The 19,387-nt window shown below is 43.0% G+C and overlaps 2 protein-coding genes across 3 annotated transcripts in view; one reads left to right on the top strand and one right to left on the bottom strand.

The window, feature by feature from the left end:
- Positions 1–184: 184 nt before the first annotated feature.
- Positions 185–18,922, bottom strand: GCM2 (glial cells missing transcription factor 2). Of its 2 annotated transcripts, XM_075125378.1 has the most exons (6): positions 18,837–18,922; positions 9,973–10,122; positions 7,374–7,626; positions 6,804–6,916; positions 4,217–4,342; positions 185–3,965 (listed from the first exon to the last, which is right to left on the bottom strand). In XM_075125378.1, the coding sequence occupies exons 2-6, from the start codon at positions 10,069–10,071 to the stop codon at positions 3,084–3,086; spliced, it is 1,473 nt and encodes a 490-aa protein (XP_074981479.1). In that variant the 5' UTR covers positions 10,072–10,122; positions 18,837–18,922; the 3' UTR covers positions 185–3,083. The 2 variants fall into 2 exon arrangements, with proteins under 2 accessions (XP_074981479.1, XP_048693125.2); XM_048837168.2 differs by lacking the exon at positions 18,837–18,922 and having other exon boundaries at positions 9,973–10,298.
- Positions 15,765–19,387, top strand: part of SYCP2L (synaptonemal complex protein 2 like) — a 54,012-nt gene continuing 50,389 nt past the window's right edge. The window contains exons 1-3 of the mRNA XM_075124736.1: positions 15,765–15,773; positions 18,136–18,273; positions 18,376–18,495. Of these exons, the coding sequence (XP_074980837.1) occupies positions 15,765–15,773; positions 18,136–18,273; positions 18,376–18,495 (267 nt within the window). The remainder of the gene's footprint in view (positions 15,774–18,135; positions 18,274–18,375; positions 18,496–19,387) is intronic.

Below are 19,387 nucleotides of genomic sequence, written 5' to 3'. Positions count from 1 at the left end.
ACACTTGATCTTAGCGTTAAACTGTTGTAGGGGTTGCAATTGTCTTTATGTTGTGTATTTTCCAAAGCAGACTACATATGGGAGTGTGTTTTATCTGTCCTCTGATCCAAAGAGTTGATGTGCAGATATGTTGTCCCTGACATTCATATGTGAGAACGAGTAAAGAGGAGAATGAATGCAACTGTCGCCAGTATGTTTTTTATTAGGTCTAGCACTGCAGATAAGGTAAGGTAAACATCACCATTTCCTTATATTGCGCATAACACTTCTTACATTCATTAGTAATAAGTCAGTTTCATGCAAAACAGTAGTGTACCCTAATAATTAGCCATGTATTTCCCTGTACAGTAGACTTGTCAGTGTCTCTGCCCTGTGGGAGGGGAGGAAGCCCGGACATTACCAGACTCTGCAAAGGGGGAGAAGGAGTTCTCCTTCCTAGAAAATGTAGGAAGGGGAAAACCTAAACACCTCCCTGCCCCCGCACCAAATGCACAGATGGGCAGGAAAAGGGAAAAATAGGAGCTGAAGTGGAAAAGCCCAGTGAGGTTTGGTAGAGCCCATGGTCACTGGTGAAAGGGTGCAGTGGTGGAGACAATAGGTGAGTGGGCAGCCCAGATCCCATTTTCCCAGAGAAAGGTTGTGTGTGTGGGGAGGGGGGTGCGGGGTGCGGGTGAGTCTGCCTCACAAAAGAGAGAGAGAAAAGCCAACCTCCCTTTATGAGAGGATCCTGGAGGCAAAAGGGATGACTCTGCCTCGGGCAGAACATCTTCCTGACCCACCGCAGAACAGAGGGGCAGAATGGGGGGCAGGCTTTGCTCAGAGTGGGAGGAGAGATGGAAGTACATGTGCACACACACACGCTTCCAGAGAAAGTCCAAGGCCCTTGCCCAAGAGCAGAGGCATGGGGTGCATGTCTTCCCAGGGTGAGAGGCAGCCTGGCCCCACACACAGGGAGCAGGGCAAGAGGGAGAAACCTGGGTCCCCTTAACCAGAGGGGTGGGGTAGGGGATATCTGGGCCCTAGATGCAGGAGGAAGCCCAAGCTACCAAATTTTAAATGAGACTCAATCTGGTAGGCAACCTTGGAGCACACCTACTGGATCAGGCCCTGCTTGCAACTTAGGCAGAGGAATGCCTGTCTTCCCCTGAGGTTGTGAATCACAGTGGGGCTTAAGCATCCAGATGCCTAGAAGGAGGCAGCAGTGCACATGCTCAGAGGCAGAAAATTAGGTGCTGAGGGAACTTTTACCCTGAAACCTTAGGTGCCTGAGTGAGTTTAGGCACCTACAGGTTTGGCAGCAGTTTTGTGGATCACAGAGACGTAGGTGCCTAAATCTGGGTTTAAGAACCTAAGTACCTTTGTGGATCGGGGCGTTGGTAACTAACACAAAGAAATGACCTGTCATACTCGAGTTTAAACTGTGTTAGAACAAACCATGTTCACACAGAGTCCTTGTTAAGTTATTTTAACATCTTTCTCAGTACTTAGATAGCCTCCATCACCATACTATCTGAGTGTTTTCCAAATATTTAAGCATAGAAATAACAGCAACTTTCTCTATTTTCCTTCCCGGCCTATAAGAGAACAAGCTTGTTTAGTTTATAGGATTTGGGGATTTGTGTCTATGTGTGTCCTTTGTTTAGCTCTAGCTCCTGTGTAAGTTCTGTCTCCTGCACTCACAAGCCTCCCACTGTTGGTTGGCTTCTTTCATTTTACCAGTAGAACATAGTTGTCATGGGAGATTATGGTGGGAAAGGGAGAGGTGATCTCTCAGGTAGCTAGGAGAAGTCCCATGCAAGAAAGAGACCTTTCAGGTGGCTCTGCATTCAGTGGGGAGCCACGGAGCCAGGGCAGGGAATGGAGCACAAGAGTGATATGTTCATGGTGATCAGTGTTGCTAAATAGGTGGGCTGCTGCATTTTGTACCAGATGGAGCTTTGTTTTATCTATAATGAGTGGTTATGATCATGCCTAGAGGTCATGAAAGTGCGGTCAGTTTCCCTAACCCGTTTGAACAGGAAGAGTCACATTGCAAATGGTTTAATAAAACCATATGTGCATCAGTAGAATGCCAAGCTGGAGTCAAGAAGAAAGACACATCTGTGGGTGCTGTTGGAAAAATTGCCTATAAGTCTTATTGCCTCCAAGCCAGGTATTGACAGGTCAGTCCCAGAGGTCATCTAGTCCAGTGGTTTTCAACCTTTTTTCATTTGCGGACCCCTAAAAAATTTCAATTGGAGGTGCAGACCCCTTTGGAAATCTTAGACATATTCTGCGGACCCCTAGGTGTCTGCAGACCACAGGTTGAAAACCACTGATCTAGTCCATCTCTAGGTCTTCCTTTTCTGGTGGGAGGACAGGACAGCCTTTAGACATGACACAGGGAAGCAAAGAGGAACATACAGGACATTGCTAGCCTTTCCCCTTACTTCAGGGAAACCTAAGCTATTCTTTCTTACTCACCATATTGGCAAACATACTAATGAGAGATTCTCTCCTTCTTTGAGGAACCCAACCTCCCATTGTCTTTCCTCTCACCACCTGGCTGCAGTCTTCAGGCCTCATAAACTGAGTCCCCTCCGCTCTTATTTCTTCTTACCTGTTGATTATTAGTCACAGATGAAGGGCCCTCCCTCAGGGCTTGACGTTTTTGGCAGCTATTGTGAAGGGGGTTTATTAAGTCCCTGTCTCCAAAGTAGATCATTAATCCTGACCTGGCTCAGTGTGGGGCCATATTTTGGACTAGGCCTCACTATCACACCATGTAAGAGACTAGAAGGGACTGATTTGAACTTTTGTGCATGGATGGGACCTGAGACATTCAGCAGATCTCCACAAAGGCATATGTCACGACTAAGTAAATTGTCCTAATGTTTTGCTTGCTTGCCAGTCCTCAAACTCCCCATTGCATGACCAAACATCCCCATGTTATCAGGACTGTCCCAATATTGGGGTTTTGTCTTATATACACCCCTACACACCCTGAAAAAAGTGTCCTTATTTTCACACTTGCTATCTGATCACCCTAACTTCCAATCACCAGGGTTTAGTAGTCACATGATTAGTATTAAAACACATGGCATTTAGTATTCACCACTCTCAAATCTGAATGACTGTCCTTCATGCTCAGAGCAGCTGTTTCCTGGGTTTGGCCCATACTGATATGTATCCACAGTCTCCCCTTGTTCTGACTTTGTGGGAACTGGATCATGCTGGTAAAACAAAGCTGGTTTGACCACACTACAGTCTTCTTGAATCTTTATCCCTGGATAAACAGTTCCTGAGATGTTTTCTGCTGTATGGGTACAGTTCTGAGGATTTTTTACATCACACATGTGGTCACGGTACTTCACCACAGAGGGCTTGTAGGCCTGGTAGGATACTTTAGTAGTTGTAGTGATAACAGTTTGTAAAGCTGTGGCAGCTGGAGAGGGATTGCTACTGTACCTGCAAGGATACTCCCCACTGTAGTAAGGGGGATTAGCATTTGCTTGAATCTGTCCATAGTCACTCCTATCTCCATAACCAGTTTTCCCCAAAATGTGTTTCAGCCCATGATGTCCACTATCAAAGTTCTTATCATGGGCATTCAATGAATTACCATTATATTGAAGTCCAGTCAAATTAAGGGGGTCTGTATCCACTGGGGTATTTGCCAAATCTTTGTAAAATGTTGGATATGAGCTAGAACTTATATAACTAGGAACTTCAAATTCATAGCCCCCCGGCCTAGGTAGAAAGATTCTTGGGTTAGGACACTTTTGGAATGGTGATGCCGTGTCCCCTTGGAAGCTGGCTGAGTCATAAGTAGCTTTGTAAGGGTCTGTAGTTTGAAATTCAGGGTAAGGCTGAGCTGCAATTGGGAAGCTGGTGTCTGTAATGATACTGAATTTTTCTGGGCCTTCCATGCATGACAAATGATGAATGTTGTTGAAATGACCACTGCTATCATGATACCTTCTTGTCTGAAAAGAATATGAAAACAGGTCTTTGAGATCCAGAAATAAATAATGTACACATGCACACACAGCTCTATAGGCTTACTAGTATTATTGCTCCTTGCAGCTTTGACAGCCTCTTCACTGCTTTAACAACCCCCTCTGCGCATAGGAGTAAAGCAAGCTGCTGTGGTGTCTTGTAAGGATTTTGTTATACCTTATGACTTACAGTACATGGTTACACCATCTTCATAATGAAAATCCAGCTCTACAGTTACCTCTGAGTCTATAAGCCTCTTTTTCTGGGAAAGGTGAGAAGAGGACACTTGTTTCTTAATGGCACTTCTTCTTGCCTCTGTCTCTGATTTACTCTCTGGTCTAGGGTGGTCATGGACTCCTTTGGCCTGCAGTAGCATTAACACATTAATAATTTGCTTATCTAAAGACATTAATAAGTAGGCAACTAAAGCTTATGGTTATCATTTATTATTTTATAGCACCCACAAGATTGCTCGGTGCGTCACAGAAAAGATAGAAGAAAAGTGCATGCTCAAACAACTTACGTATAAACAACGGACTTATTAGAAAAGTGTAACATACATCAGGAAGGGGCATAGGTGCTGGAACTAGGGAAGCGGGGGGTGTGGCCACACTCCTTTGGCTTGAAGTGGTTTCCATTATATCCAGGGTTTACAGTTTGGTTCAATGGCTCTCAGCATCCCCACTATACAAATTGTTCCATCTCCCCTGGGAAGGGGAGACAGATAGAGGAGCATGTGTTATGGAGGTATGATGACATGGTTACTCAGGTAAGCAGACAGATGGCTTCATAGTTCAAATGTTTTGTATGTCGTGTCTATTTTTAAACAAGGCAAAGAATTATTTTAATCCATGCTGTATAATTGAGTTTTTAGGAGTGAATGAGGTGAGATGCAGATAGAGGTTGAAGAATAGATTTCAAAAGGGCATCCCAAGCAAAAGGGGCTGCACAGCAGAGAACATGGAAGCGTTTGTGGCAGAAGGAGGCAGAGAGGGTATCGAGGTTGGCATTGCAGGCAAAGGGGGCTGGGGATGGCTGATATGGAATACAAAAGGGGACCAGCTCAGACATGTAGATGTAGATGTGATGAAGAGACTTAAGAACAAAGCTGTGAAGCTTGAACTTAATGGGCAGCACTATGGGGAGCCAAAGAAATGACACAAAGGAGAAGGTAACATGATTGCAGTGATACGGGAGATTAGTGATTTTGGTAACAGCATTATGGATGGGTTGGAAATGGGGTGAAGTTAGTAACAAGAAGACTGAGGAGAAGATTTCAGTGCAAGGTGTGAGATGACCTTAGCGTGGGCCAGTAATTTAGCCATTAGAGTGGAGAGAAGGGGGAGGTTGCAGATTAGTGATGCTGTGAAGAATTAAGCAATGGGATTTGGTCACCACCTGCATGTGGGTGGGAAGGAAAAGGGAGGGAGGAGTCAAATATGACCCCAAAATTCTGGATTTGGATGACGGAGAATACAGATGTTGTCCACAGCCATGGAGCTCAGGAGTAGCTGAGAGGACCTGGGAGGAAAGATTAGGAGTTCTGCTGTTCAGAATCTTAGTTCTGCTTCATAACAGCCACCATTAAACAGTATACATAAGCTTTAAAGAGCTTGCACTGTACTTGCTGACAAACGTTCTTTACTTTAAAAACAACTCTTCTCAAGCAGAACTGAAATGCATTCTGTGGAAGGACATCCAGAGTTGCTCTTCTGTTAAAAGGAGTATGGTTCTATTTAAAACTTTCATCTCTCTACCTTTCTATAGTTGTGATTTTTGTCTTAGTTTTAGATCCTGATCCTCTTTGACGTCAATGTGACTATTTACATGCTTAAGTGTTTGCAGGAATGATGATCACTATTGTAATATGAACCTATTGGTGAAGAAAGAAACCTCATGTTCTGAAATGACAAAAATCTGCTATAGGATACTATCATTTTGCTATTTAATTTATGAATGTTCATATTAAATATGGATTTTTAATCTAAATGCTACTCAGGCCATGTAAGTTTTAAAAAGCAACCAGCGCTACTGAGCCTCAGTGAAGCAGTTCCTTTAGATTTAGGCCCCAGTCCTGCAAACAGTTATGCTCACGCTTCATTAGCTTCAATGGCACTACTCAGATGGGTAAAGTTAAGTATAGGAATAACTAAAATAGCGTATAAAAATCTCCCTGTATTGAATAGAAAGAGTAAAATTGTTTTTTGTAATCTGTGACTAAAGAAATTCTGCTAAAGAAATATGCTTTTCAGTTTCTGCCCTTCTGTGAAGTAACATTTGAACAGTAAAATGGGAATATTTTGGAACACACACAGAAGTTTAGGGAACATGATCAGAGGAATCACATTTATGCAGTGTACCACACTAGCCATGCTTTCCCTTCACTTTCCTCTTAATTCAGTAAAAGTTAAATATTAAGTGTAGACTGCTGATGTTAATTCCTACACATTGAATTAATCAAACGATCAATTAAATGAAAGTTCTTTTAATGGTGTAAAATCTAATTAAGAGACATATTTAAATCCTGGTCAGTCCTTGTGCAGGCAAATCTCCCATTTTACTTGACTCCATACAATTTATGCATGAAATTCAGCAGAAGAGTTTCTTCTTTAAGTCATATGGGATTCAGCCCATGGTAAGGGCTGGAAGTCTTATCTGTGCAAGGACTACAGCATTTGGCCTTTAATGAAATTCTATTTTAAGAAATGTGTGAAGGTAAGAAAAAGCCTCATGCTTGTAATTGTATGTAATATTCATCAAGAGCTTTTATAAATCCATAGCAATAATAAGAAGGAAGATAAGTTTAAGGACTATTTCTAGCTTACCTGGAAAAATATTGCCTTGCCATCGAGCCTCCAAAAGTTAGTGACTGGGTAGCCACTGTGTCCCCGGCAAGGAATTATCTCTAGGGCTGAGTTACAGTTTGGACAGGCTTTCTCTGTGAAATCAGATAAGGCTGGTATTGAAGAGCATGGTTAAAATGGAGAAATCAGCTGAGAACACTGTTGGATTCAACCACTCTATAACTGATCCTTCAATTAAACTCCAAATCAAAGTATAATATTCAAACAATATAAGGTACACCAAGAAGCATAGCTGAGCTATATACTAATGGACTCAAGATGAATACCTGATATATTCACTTTGGATGTCAGGGATGTTTAGATTTAAATCTGAGTCCATTATGTAGGCCCGTCTCTGCTGGACTATCTACCAGACACACACATTTTTGAAATTTGGAGCTACTGCTTTACACCCTCTTTGCCACTAATAATAAGAGCAGGATAAGTCAGCACTGTCTGTGAGTGGGACTTAGGTTCATTTGGGTCTGAAATCAGGACCAACTGAAAAGAATGCTTCAGCCTTTGGAGTCTCGCCCCTCAGACTTCTCTCACTTTGTTGCTTCTGGCGGGCCTTGTCACAGATAGCAGGTCGGAGCTGCAGCCTGGTACCATCCGGCAGCGTGCAGTTCCTGGCACAAACCACAACTCCAAGGCAGGACTTCTTGAGGATCTGGCAGTTGTGGTTATTGGTGTTGCGCATGGCCCAGCCACTGAGATGCCGCTGTGCGTTCTTTTCTTCAACAGTGTAGATAAATCGCACATAGCCATCTGGCCACTCCTGGAAGCCATCAAAGTGCTTGGGCTCCTGTACCACAATTGGGTTAGGGGAGAGGGGCAACAATAGAAAGGAAGAGGGAAGTGGAGACCAGCGAGAAAGAGTGAGAACGTATTAACAGAGTATCTCAGCATAGTAAAAACTACTCAGTCTATCCTTTTTATCCTGTCCCATTATACATAACAAGAAGTTACCTAAGGAAGTTAAAGAGCAGTAAATTTAGAACAACAAAAGGAAATAATACTGTCCTTAAAGCACAGCTCTATTCTAAAACATAACTCTGTAAAAATAACATTGTCGGGTTCTATGCCTATTGCCTCTCAATAACTCCAAATTTAATGTGCTCAATTTACAAGCAAAAAGAATTTTTTTTAAAAAACTGCTAGCCCTGTAAACTTAATCTGGGTTGTGAGAATCAAACTGAGCTCCTTCCATCTTGCCCATCACCATCCATAATAAAACTGTCTGTGATCAGTCCATTATGTAGGCCCGTGATCAGAAACCTTTGCAATACAACACTCTTTGGGTTACACATTTGTAACTAGAAAAGGAGTACTTGTGGCACCTTAGAGACTAACCAATTTATTTGCATCCGATGAAGTGAGCTGTAGCTCACGAAAGCTTATGCTCAAATAAATTGGTTAGTCTCTAAGGTGCCACAAGTACTCCTTTTCTTTTTGCGATTACAGTCTAACACGGCTGTTACTCTGAAACCTGACATTTGTAACTGATTGGCCTGTAACAGGAACTTTAATAAACAGTTTGCAGCACAAGGACAAATATAATCTCCAGCTCTCATTCTCTTATGCTATACCTGTTTCAGGATTTAGCATTTATAGATTAATAAAAACCAGAAATATTCTGAGAATAAGTTTGGTTATACCACTATTTCTTAAAATGTATCTAATAAGACCTGAATAAACCCTCTACCAAAATAATGTTAACTGATTATCATTATATTTGTGGAATATACTCAATATAGTTTAAAAGAAGTATGTTTTGAAATTGGGATATTAAGACTTGCTTTCAAAGAGTTACCAACCAAAATGTAATTTATTAGACAAATGGTAGAATGAAAGAGATTTTTATAGCTGCAGTAAAGAAAAGTAAGAACCATTTGTTTTTGAATTATATAACAAATCCTACTTTATATTCTATAGAATCCAATCAAAGACTGAAAGTTCTGAGGCTAAAAGGGATATTGGCTAGGTAAAGTCAGGAAATCTCTTCTTCCAGCTTCATCCCCTATTGCATGAGCTCTCATACTTGGGGTCGCAGCCAGGGGTGGGGGGTGGTCAGTCAAAAAAAAGATTCAGGGAGGTTGAGACCAGTCTCCCTTTCTTTATAGCTAGGTGGGAAGAGGGTCCTGAAACTTTGCTTTTGTTTTAATATTGGTCTGGGAACCATTTCTCCACTGGACATACAGTAATAACTAATTTTAAACTTATTTTAAGGGGGGCTTTCTATGGCACTCATAAATGTTTTCTAAGCACTTAAATATATATTAAAGTACCTGAATACAATTATAAAGAATGATTAAAATGTGACCGTCCCCCATCATTCTCAACAAATCACTAGTTGATATCCGCATGCTTAACAATATGCTCCACCTTGTATTTAGCGGTGGCATTTCTGAGTACCTTTCCCAGTGCTCTGTAGCGGGAAATCATGTCTCTTTCACCAACAGAAGTTGGTCCAATAAAAGATATTACCCCACCCACTCTGTCTTTCTCGGTTTATACCAGTCTAAGTAAAGTAGCCTAATAAACAAATATACAACGATATCACCAGGCACACAACTATCCAAACATACACAGTCTATCCCTTTGAAGAGAAACAAAGCAGGTATAATTTCTTGTTAGCACAGAATTAAAATATAGCAATCACTCTGAGATCTCGTTTCTTCTCTGACCAATTTCAGAAACCACAAAGACCAAAACCATCGAGCAAACAAATACAGCAGAAGAATAATTCTGGTTTCTTTCCTTTACAACTTCAGATTCCCGGTTGTCTTCATTCCGATTCCCCAGTCCACTTAACCTCACCGATCTAATTTGCCAATATGAGACAAACTCTGGGCTTTAAACCAGTTTTATTAAAACGGTTACCCAGAGTCCAGAATCTACGTCTCTTGTGCGTGGGACTTCCAAGTGCCCCGAGGCAGCCAGGGTTGCAGGCTGTCCGGTTCTGGAGCAAGTCCTTGTTCGCTTTAAAGAAGTGCTTGAATTCTGTCAACGCAAATATCAGCTGTTCGGTTGGGGCAATGGTCCCTCATTCATTCTGGGCCGGCTAGAGCCGAGCGAAGAGCATCGCCGTGAGAGATCAAATCCCTGCTCCCCCAACCCACAGCAGCAACCACCCTTCTCTCCCTCCTACCTGGGGCAGTTTGGGGTCATTGATATCCCACGTTAGCTTCATCCCGTAGGAGCACACGCAGTCCGAGTCTTCGAGGGGGCCCTTGGACATGTTCACCATCGGCTGGCAGGGAGCTGCCCCCTCTGCTCCGGGACGCTACGCAGCAAGAGTCTGCAAACGGGAGGAGGACTTAACAGACACCGAATTGCGAAGGAGAAGCGGCGTGCAGGGCAGCTACCGCTTGGCCAAGGCGCCGAGTTTGGCAGGCGCGTGCAGCGCTCGCGCTTTGCCCTGTCCCGGGACTGCGGTGCTGAAAGGAGCGGGCAGCTCCTGCTGCGCCCTTTGATTCCCGCTTTTATGTGTGGATGTGAGACAGTCTCCCTGCTTGCCCTGTCCATTTCCCTCCCACATGCACGGTCTGTGTTAAACGCTGCGGGCGCGGGGTGGGGGTGGGGGGGCTGCTTTGTTTCAAGGCCGACTCCTCCCCCTAGTCACTATGCGCAAAGAAAAAGTTTGGAAATCCGAGACACTTGGACACCGAGTCCATGGATAACCAGAGCCGGCCGCAAAGAGCAAAAGGGGGCAGCAGGGGCACTAGGATATTGCAAAAACAGTCCCAATCCTCAAAGTCAGCGCGCAGGTCGCTTTGGTTTGTAATCACCTCCTGTTTAGCCAGGAGCGCGATCATCTCCACCAACAGGGCCGAATAACTGCTTACTAGTCACACCTGAACAATTGGTTTTGCAGTCCATACCAGGCACACCTCCGAAAGGGAGGCTTTGCATGCGGCGCCTACGAGTGGCAGGATGAAAACGCGAAGCTACTTCCACCAGTATTTGATTTTTTATCTATTCTATTTTGATACCAGGCTTAGGGCAAGACTAACTCTAAAACATAGCTGGAAGGCAAATGGAAAAGACGTTCAGCAAGTCACGGCGCAGTTCTGAAATCTAGCAGGCACCTTCACTTGCACCAGTGGGAGTTTTTACTCCGACAAGTAACGCAGAATGAATGAGCCTCCGCAACTGTCCTATAAGTTAACAACTAATAAACTGCTACAGTATGAAATATTCCTTCCTTCCCCCACACCCCCACCCACACACGCACTCTGAGTCTGATTTCTAGAAACTAGAAATGAAGGACAATAATGAGTTCAAGGCTCTACTAAATAACCAAGATCACAGTTTGTCTCTTGGGTTTAGATCAAGCCTTATTCATCTGGCCTCCAGTTCTGAGTGAGACAAATAGCAAGTGTCCAAAGTTTTGCCTCCCCAGTAAGACAATATATTCAATATAGTGTGTACACAGTGATTCGGTTAATGATTTATGTTGGGGGAAAATAAATTTCTAAAGCACCTGCATTCTAGAATGTGCAAAAGACACGAGTTTACATGTGTGCAAACTCTACAGAGCTGCATTTTTGCTGATCATGTAGCAAAAACTGCCTGATTCTTATCCAGCCCTGTATTTTCGGGAGGGCATGGTACACCTGTGCTCCTCCAAGCCTTTGAGTATGGTACGTGGGTCAGGTGTTTCGAGCAACCACTAGGTTCGGAGTCTCTAGTTGTTGCTATCGCATTCAGCAGTAGCTAAAAACACTTCGAGTGTTTCCTTGTAGTTGTTTAAAATTTGGCACTACAAAAATAGGTCCACTTCCTTTCCCCCTGAGTTTGTGAAGGAGCTGCTGTTTACCCCCGTCTTGTGGGAAATCTGGTCAGTCTGTTATTTCAGAAGGAATTCCATCTGCTTAACACACATCTGGCTGCAATCTACATTACAAATCTGTTTCTCCCCAGTTCCATCCAGTCAAGCCTCCTAATGAAAATCAGAGAAGAACAGATACAGGGGAACATACTCATTTCTTCTCACGTAACAGGGCACCAGATCTACACTATAAAACAAACTATTTCGAGAACACGCTTCAGCTGAAATCATTGTTTGACAGTGTATTCCTTACTTATTTCCAAGCTGATACGTTCACAATTAAACGCAATAGGTGTCTTTTCCCCACAGTACAGCTGATCATTTTTCTAGCTGCTGCGGGATACAGTTTGTAGAGGAACTAAGGGTCTGCGATTGCTAATATCTTCCTATTTTGCAGAGCCACCTTATCCTGTCATCATTCCTCAGGCAAAATCCTTGTGGAAACCGGTGGGAATCGTGCTCGAGTAGATCTGCTTTTTCTGTTGTGTGTTTGCAGCTACGCAGGGGTTCCAGCTGCAGGAACCAGGTTACTGCTCATCTCCCCTGCAGTCTCTCCAAGACACACAATCACGCAAGCGGCTATCCGTATCCTCATTTATCTGGAGGTGCTTTCTGCAAATATAAGCGGACATAGTATTAAATCCTGCACCATTGAACTCAATGGGAGTTCAATCGGATTGAACTTTTATTTCATATATGACTATTTGCAGCTTGACACAACTAGGATGTATTAAAGAAATTCAGATCACTAACCTCTAATTTCAAATATGTCTGAACAAGTTTGTTAGGATCTGAAAAGACCGCTTGGGAGTGATTACTTATCACTATGATATAGCCTATTGTTCTTTAGCTTTATGCATATATACCAAGAAAAAATGCTGCTCTTACGAATTAATTTGTTGTACTATTCATATCTGTGCCCGTTCTACACACACTTATTCGAAATGAAAAAAGGAGGATTTGTGGCACCTTTGGAGACTAACACATTTATTTGAGCATAAGCTTTCCTGAGCTACCGCTCGCTTCATCGGATATTTTCCACTGCATGCATCCGATGAAGCGAGCGGTAGCTCAGGAAAGCTTATGCTCAAATAAATGTGTTAGTCTCCAAAGGTGCCACAAGTCCTCCGGTTCTTTTTGCGGATACAGACTAACACGGCTGCTCCTCTGAAACCTTTCATTATTCGAAATGGTTACACTACTCTACATTAAGAAATAAAACAACGATTACTTTCATCAACGTGTAGCAGCGTCTTCCGTGGAACTTGGTACTATCGTTGCATGACAATATTTGGTGTGCTTTAAAGAAAGAACTTTTTATTTTTGCTCTTTCATTAGAAAACCTAATAAGTAAAACATATTTGTCGCTTAATATCATGGAGATGTGGCAAGACATTGGAAGCCAGCTTTATCTTTTAGCTGGAAGGAAATTGGACATCTGCGTGAAACCGTTGTGTGCCTTGCCACAGAATTTCCGAATGGCTAACTAGGTTCCGCTTTCGTTCACCTGTGAAATATACAACATTTTCGCCTTAATTTAATGGCAGTTCCCTTCGTCCTTTAAATAGGAAAATAAATCCTAAAGCCAGCAAGGGTCCCGCTTCTCCTCGTCTGCTCACAACGGCACTCAAAAAAATTCCCTTAACTACTTTGTTCAACTGTCTATCGTGTGTCCTTTTAGCTGTATAAAACTTTTGGGGTTGTGTAACATTTTTCACACAAAAATAATTCCGGTCTGAGCTGGCCCCTGCAAAAGAAGACTCTTCCTTCTCCATTGCAGAAAAGGCCCCGCTTCCTTCCCCTAATGGGTTCAGGAGAGATTTTCTTTCCTAAAATCTGACAGAGATTAGGGAAAGAATTGTAGCTGTTAATGTTCAGCGTAACCATCCCCGGGCTACAACGGCCAGCTGTAGCGAAGCATTTGTAAGATGTAGGAGCAGATGCCCGCCTTCTTTCCACAGGCGAAACTCTCCAGCGAGGCCACGGGTGTTTGGGCCAGAGTTAAGACTACTGGATCTGGCTCAGAAGAACGTTCTTTCTTAACTAGGCAATTTCCACACTCCAAGAAATTGAGTCAATAGCAAAGCGCCCATTGATTAACCGAAGAAGGGCTGGGTCCAAACCAATTAGGGTCAGAGAACCCCTTCTAGCCCTACTTGTAGAAGTGGTCGTCTACTGTGCTGGGGGGGAAGGTTCGTTGTCTCTAGTGCTATTCTAGTAGAATCGTGGAAAATCCTCTCAGGGGAGCAAGCAAGTTCACGGCCGATGCCGTAGGGAGCCCACGGAAAAGTTCTTGCTCTCTGAGTCTGCCCTGACTTTACAGCAGAGCCCCTTGTGCCAAGGACCCCATCCCTTTGAGAGGGGGTATCAGGGGGAGAAGCCTGCAGAGCGACTCCGTCCCCAGAGGATGCCCGGAGACGTCACTGGCACAGATTGCCCTGGGCACCCGTGGATTGAGCTGGGCTGCGGGACAGACGCCCTTGGCCCTTGCTCCTTTGTTAGGCGGCTGAGGGGACGGAGAGGATCTCTCCAGGAAGGCGTAGATCGCTAATTCCTGTTTGTTTGGGTTTAAATGTCAAGCACTTACCCCCCCCCCCCTCCCGGCCTGACCATATCATTGAAGGAAAGCACTGAGCAGTCATTCAAAATGAAATAATGCTGGAGAAGGGAAGTGCCTGCGAAAACCCGGTGAGATCGTTCGCCCCGCGGCGGGGACACGTGTAACGGGGGAAACCATTGTCATCAAGGCGCCTGGTTCACCACTGCCTTGCGCCCCTGCCGTCATTTGCACCTGTGCAAAGTGCATGTAAAACATGATTGTCAGTGCAAGTGGAAAGCTCTTATTTAGTAGTATTTTGCTACTTTGCACAGTTGTAATCAGGCCCAATGTATATCTATTTTACTAAAAAAAAAAAAGTTTTCAGGCCCCTCCTGAACAGTTTATGAATACCATCTAGCGGTCTCACGTGTGTTATGTATTTAGTATCAGCTTTGAAAGAACACAGTCAATTTGGAAATAGTCTGCAAATTTTTTATTTAGTATAATTGCAAGTGGCCTTTAAGGTTTCTAAAACTGAAAGATTAGCAAAAATATTTTCTCCTCTTTTTCAGTTTGTTTACTTTGTGTAGAGGCGGTTTCATTGTTTCTCTTCCTAACCAGTTAAAGCCTAATCCTGCAATTAAACACCTGCATACATTTACTTAAACATATTGACCTAAATGGGACCCATATGAATAAAGTCAGGCATGTGCTTCAAGTGTTTTCCAATCGAAGGCCTTGATCCTACAAAGTGTTTCATGGGTTTGAACAGTATTTAGCTTTTCATTGTATTAGTTCTGAAGACGTATTATTACAAATCCCTGGGCCTCTTCCTCAAACTAACTGCTGAGAGTAATCCGTATTAATGAGTAGGGCGACAGAAGCCAAGGATTGGTGTTCAGTCTCCTTGGTCTGCAGTTGGTTGCATCTTAAAGGTTAGTGCAGTAGCATCTACATGAGCTCTCTATTGTACAACTCTCCCTACCTTCAAAACATCTGTAATTGTACAATTAGTAACCTACTGGGAGATACTGCTGAATTTATTACACAGAGTTACAATGCTCCCCCCATATAACAAGTTTGCAAATCACCGGTCAAATCTGGCGGTCCTACTGCAGCCTCCCTTCGCTTAGCGGAGGGGACCCTGCCCCCAAATCACACACCCCTACCGTGGAAGGGAGAAATACCCTTGCTACTCCCCCCCCGCGTAGAAACCAGCCCTCACTGTAAGTTCCCTGCGATGCAGAGCCTGCAGCGGGCTCCCCGGGGTCGGTCCCCATTCCTGTCCCCTGGAGGGGCGCAAAGCGCCATGCCCGCTGCTCAGGCTGGAGACACGCTCAGTAGCGAGAAGCGCCCCCAGATCCCCCCCAGGCGGAATCTCTCTGGGCTCCGCTTTCCCGGGACCGGGTCCCTGGCCCAAGCCGAGCTGTCCCCTCGAGCGAGGCAGGGGGCGCGCCGGGCTGCGTAACCAGCTGCACCTGGGCAGTACACGAGGGCTGCCCGGCGTCTCATTAAGGGTGCAGCTGGGGTGGCTCGCGGTCGCCTCTTCCCTTCCCCGGGGGTTTGCACCATGTTGAAGGTGAGTGCGCGCTCCGTGCCGGGGGTCGAGACCGGGAAATGCTCCTGCCCCATGGATTAGCTCCCTAGCTGATAGGGGATTATCTTTCTCCCGCTATCCCTGCCGGGGGGTATTCGTTCTCTCTCACTTTCCTCTTCCCACCGCCCCCGGGGCTGTCCCTTGCCTCTTGTGGCAGGTAAAGGGGTCTCTGACTCCTCCTTTTCCAAATCTCTTCCTCCCAAGTGCAAAAGGGACCGGCCTTCTGCCCTGGGCCCCTCTCCAATTCCCTCTCTTCGCTCTTAGTCCCCTTTGTCTGGGAAAGGGGCTCTAGCCCTCTAACTGGCTTTAAAATCGGTTGGCCCATCGCCCTCAGTCCTCGGTGTCCATCTAGTGGCATGGTTTTACGGTGTGATCCCTGTTGTTCATCCCTTTCAAATCATCCTCTTCTTCTCCACCCCCAATGCCCTGTAGGCATGCTACCCCATGCAGTTCCATGTGTCTCTTGGGCTGCACTGTAAGGATGCTGATTTACCATCTCAGATGTCCCCACTGCAAAGATCTGTCTCTGGTTAAAGAAACAAAAATATAGTGCAGGAATCATGGTGTCAATAAAGGCTATTTATGCAATAAAAACTAGCCCTCAATTTAGTGCTTCTAGTCTTTGGTGTGACCTAAAGGCCAAAAGCTTTTGGCTCTGGAAGAAAATCAGGGAAATGAATTCCAGAGCTGAGAGCTCTTCCTTGTTTGTCCTTGGATATTAAAATCTACCACTGAATTCAGAAAAAGAAAAAGAGGACTTGTGGCACCTTAGAGACGAACAAATTTATTTGAGCATAAGCTTTCGTGAGCTACAGCTCACTTTATCCCAACTGTTATGATGATGGGGAGAGGGAGGGATTATTTTTAATGAAGATTTCTGTAGCTTTTAGAGCAAAATTAAATCTAGATTAATTGTGGTAAACTTTCATTTACAGAATTTGGGAAATGGTAACTATAAAACTTATGTTGGTTCTGTAAATTAGTAGCAAGACTTTTCTTCCACATACATTGTTTGTCTTTGTTTTGGCGGACTGTTACCATTCCAACTGCTGCAGTCTCCCCCCCAGTTGTGGAAACTCTTATGATGGGGCTGGGGAGGGAATAATTGAATTTAGAATTTGATGGTAAAACTGCATATTTGCAGAGTGGCCTGTAATGGAATGAGAATCTGGCTTGCCATATTTATAATTTTGTTTTAGTGATTAGTTATTACTTTTAAGCAATGGCCATTTGAAAGATTGGGGAGAAATTTTGAAATAGTGTCTTAAAAACATGCAAGTAAAAATAGCTGATCAAAAGAGATTTTGATAACCAAGTACATTTTTTCACTTTTTGAGCAGCAATGAGTGCCATTTTTTCCTTTTCCTTTTAATTTAAAGGAGGAAGAAAGTCAAGAACAGAGCAGTGAGATAAAGGGAAACATGGCATCCAGAACAGAATACTATGTAAATACTTTTTAATAACCCTCTGCAAACTGTTTCACCTTCCTTTGAACAGCCATTACTGACGTGATCTTATATATATCAATTTTCAACATACTCTCAACTGCCTAATTTTATGTTGTCAAAAAAGTGAATAAATAATGACATACATTTTCCATTTCTATCAGTTTGTATATGCAACAGAACATTTAGCAAGAAGGCTAATATGCTATGAGCCAAATGTAGGCCCTAATTCTGCAGCTGGTCTGCACTAGTGAATCCATCTGATGTAGTTGGATAGAAGTCCATCCATGGGTTCAGATATGCCTGGACAGGACCCCTGCCTTCAGGAACAGGGCCATAGTCATCTGCATAACTCTGTGTGTGGGTGTATATATACATATATATATATATATACACACAAATGGGCAATGTGTATAAAAAACAAAGATTTTTGAAAAAGTAAATTTTTAAATGGAGGTGGCATCAGTTAATTTTGGTATCTTAGCAGTATTTACAAGTCAAGTAGATAACTGACTATCAACTTCATCGTTTGGCTAGAGAATGCTAAGAAGTGATAAAATGAATTAAGAAATGTCTGAGTTGGAAGAATTAAGAGTATCCACTCTCTGAAAATCAGGCCCTTTGATGGTGCCTGAAGTTAAACGCTGAAAAATTGAAACATGCCAAATCACTAGTCACTTTTTAAAATTTATGCCCATGTTTTTACAGGAAGTGATATACAAGTTAAAAATCTAATGCTCTAATTCTCATTGAAAGTCCTGTTCTCTCCCCCTCCTGCCCCCCACGCCATAACAAGTGCTACAACAAATAAAAGAGCTTTAGGTGGGAAGATAAACTAAATTTTTGCAAAGAAGAAAGATTATTTTCAAAGTGATCATTCTTCATGGTTTCCCGCACAGCTTGAATCACTCATAACTGATGCTTTCAAGGGAAAGGGATTTCAGAAAATAAATGAACTGTTTGAAGAAAAAGAAATTTACTCTCCTCAAAAATACAGCAAACAATTGTTTAACCAACTTGACAAAGTGCTGAAAAAGGCAAGTAGCATAATTTATACTGTATCATTTTAAAACTCAAATTAAATAATTATTATCTTAGACAATTATGTTAGTGAAAATATGGTGGAAAATGTTTTATAGGAGTTGGACAAGAATGAATTCCAAAATGTTTCCTTGTTGTTGAAATGCATTCAGATGTACTTTAAAAGTGATCCTCAAGAAGGGGCAAGCTTGCTTATTCAGCAAGGGCTGATACCAAAGATAAGTATAATATTCACATTTAGTTTTGTAATCAAATGACTGACATTTGTTGAGATGAGATTTATTTATTTATTTTATTTTAGAGAAAACATTAGGATGTGACTGTTCTGAAATCAAATCCCAGGGATAATTTTTAATGGATGAAATGAACTAGGTCACCAAACTGAGGAGGGCTTTTTTAATTGCTTTGTCTTCAATTTCAGTTAAATATTACATTTGGTTTGCATTGCTTAGAATAGAAGCATTAGTATATATTGCTATTTATACTATTTATATAGTATTTAAAAGAAAGCAGTCTTACTTTTTAAAAACTGTTTATAAACAATGTACTGAATACTCACCATTAACCAGGTTAAGAGGGACAGTCTGCATGTGAGCTGAAATTATTTCTCTCCTCACCTGGTTCCTTTTAGGTCCTGCAATGTGCAATCCACTGTTGCAGGCTGGCCAACTAGCTTCTGCAAAGCCCTTACAAGCGCCTACTACAAAACCTCTACAGAATCCTAGATCTCCCTGTAACCTATACAGGATGGAGAGGTGTCCTTTTGTGTATTATTTCACATGGTTTAAGAGCATTTCTTTATAAAATAAAGAGACGTTGCAAAACCCTCAGTAGAGAATTAAAAAAAAAAAAAGACTTCCTTCAGAAGAGTTTCCCAATAGCTATAATGTCACCAGCATAGTGTGTGCTGGAGCATGACAGCAGAGCAGGGGTCAGATGCAGTGGGGATGTAGATTTCACGGGACCATAAAGGCAGAGGAAAGGTGAGCTGCTGAAAAAAGAAACTGCTGTTCACTGTTACTTTTTTTTCTTAACTAGTGGGTGCAGGGGGAGGCAATAATAATAATAATAGCACAAAGTACTGTTAAAAAGATGGGATTCTACTAATTT

The sequence above is a fragment of the Caretta caretta genome, chromosome 2, assembly GCF_965140235.1.
Source record: "Caretta caretta isolate rCarCar2 chromosome 2, rCarCar1.hap1, whole genome shotgun sequence".
NCBI classification, from domain to species: Eukaryota; Metazoa; Chordata; order Testudines; family Cheloniidae; genus Caretta; species Caretta caretta.
This window is presented reverse-complemented; position numbering and strand designations above follow the sequence as displayed.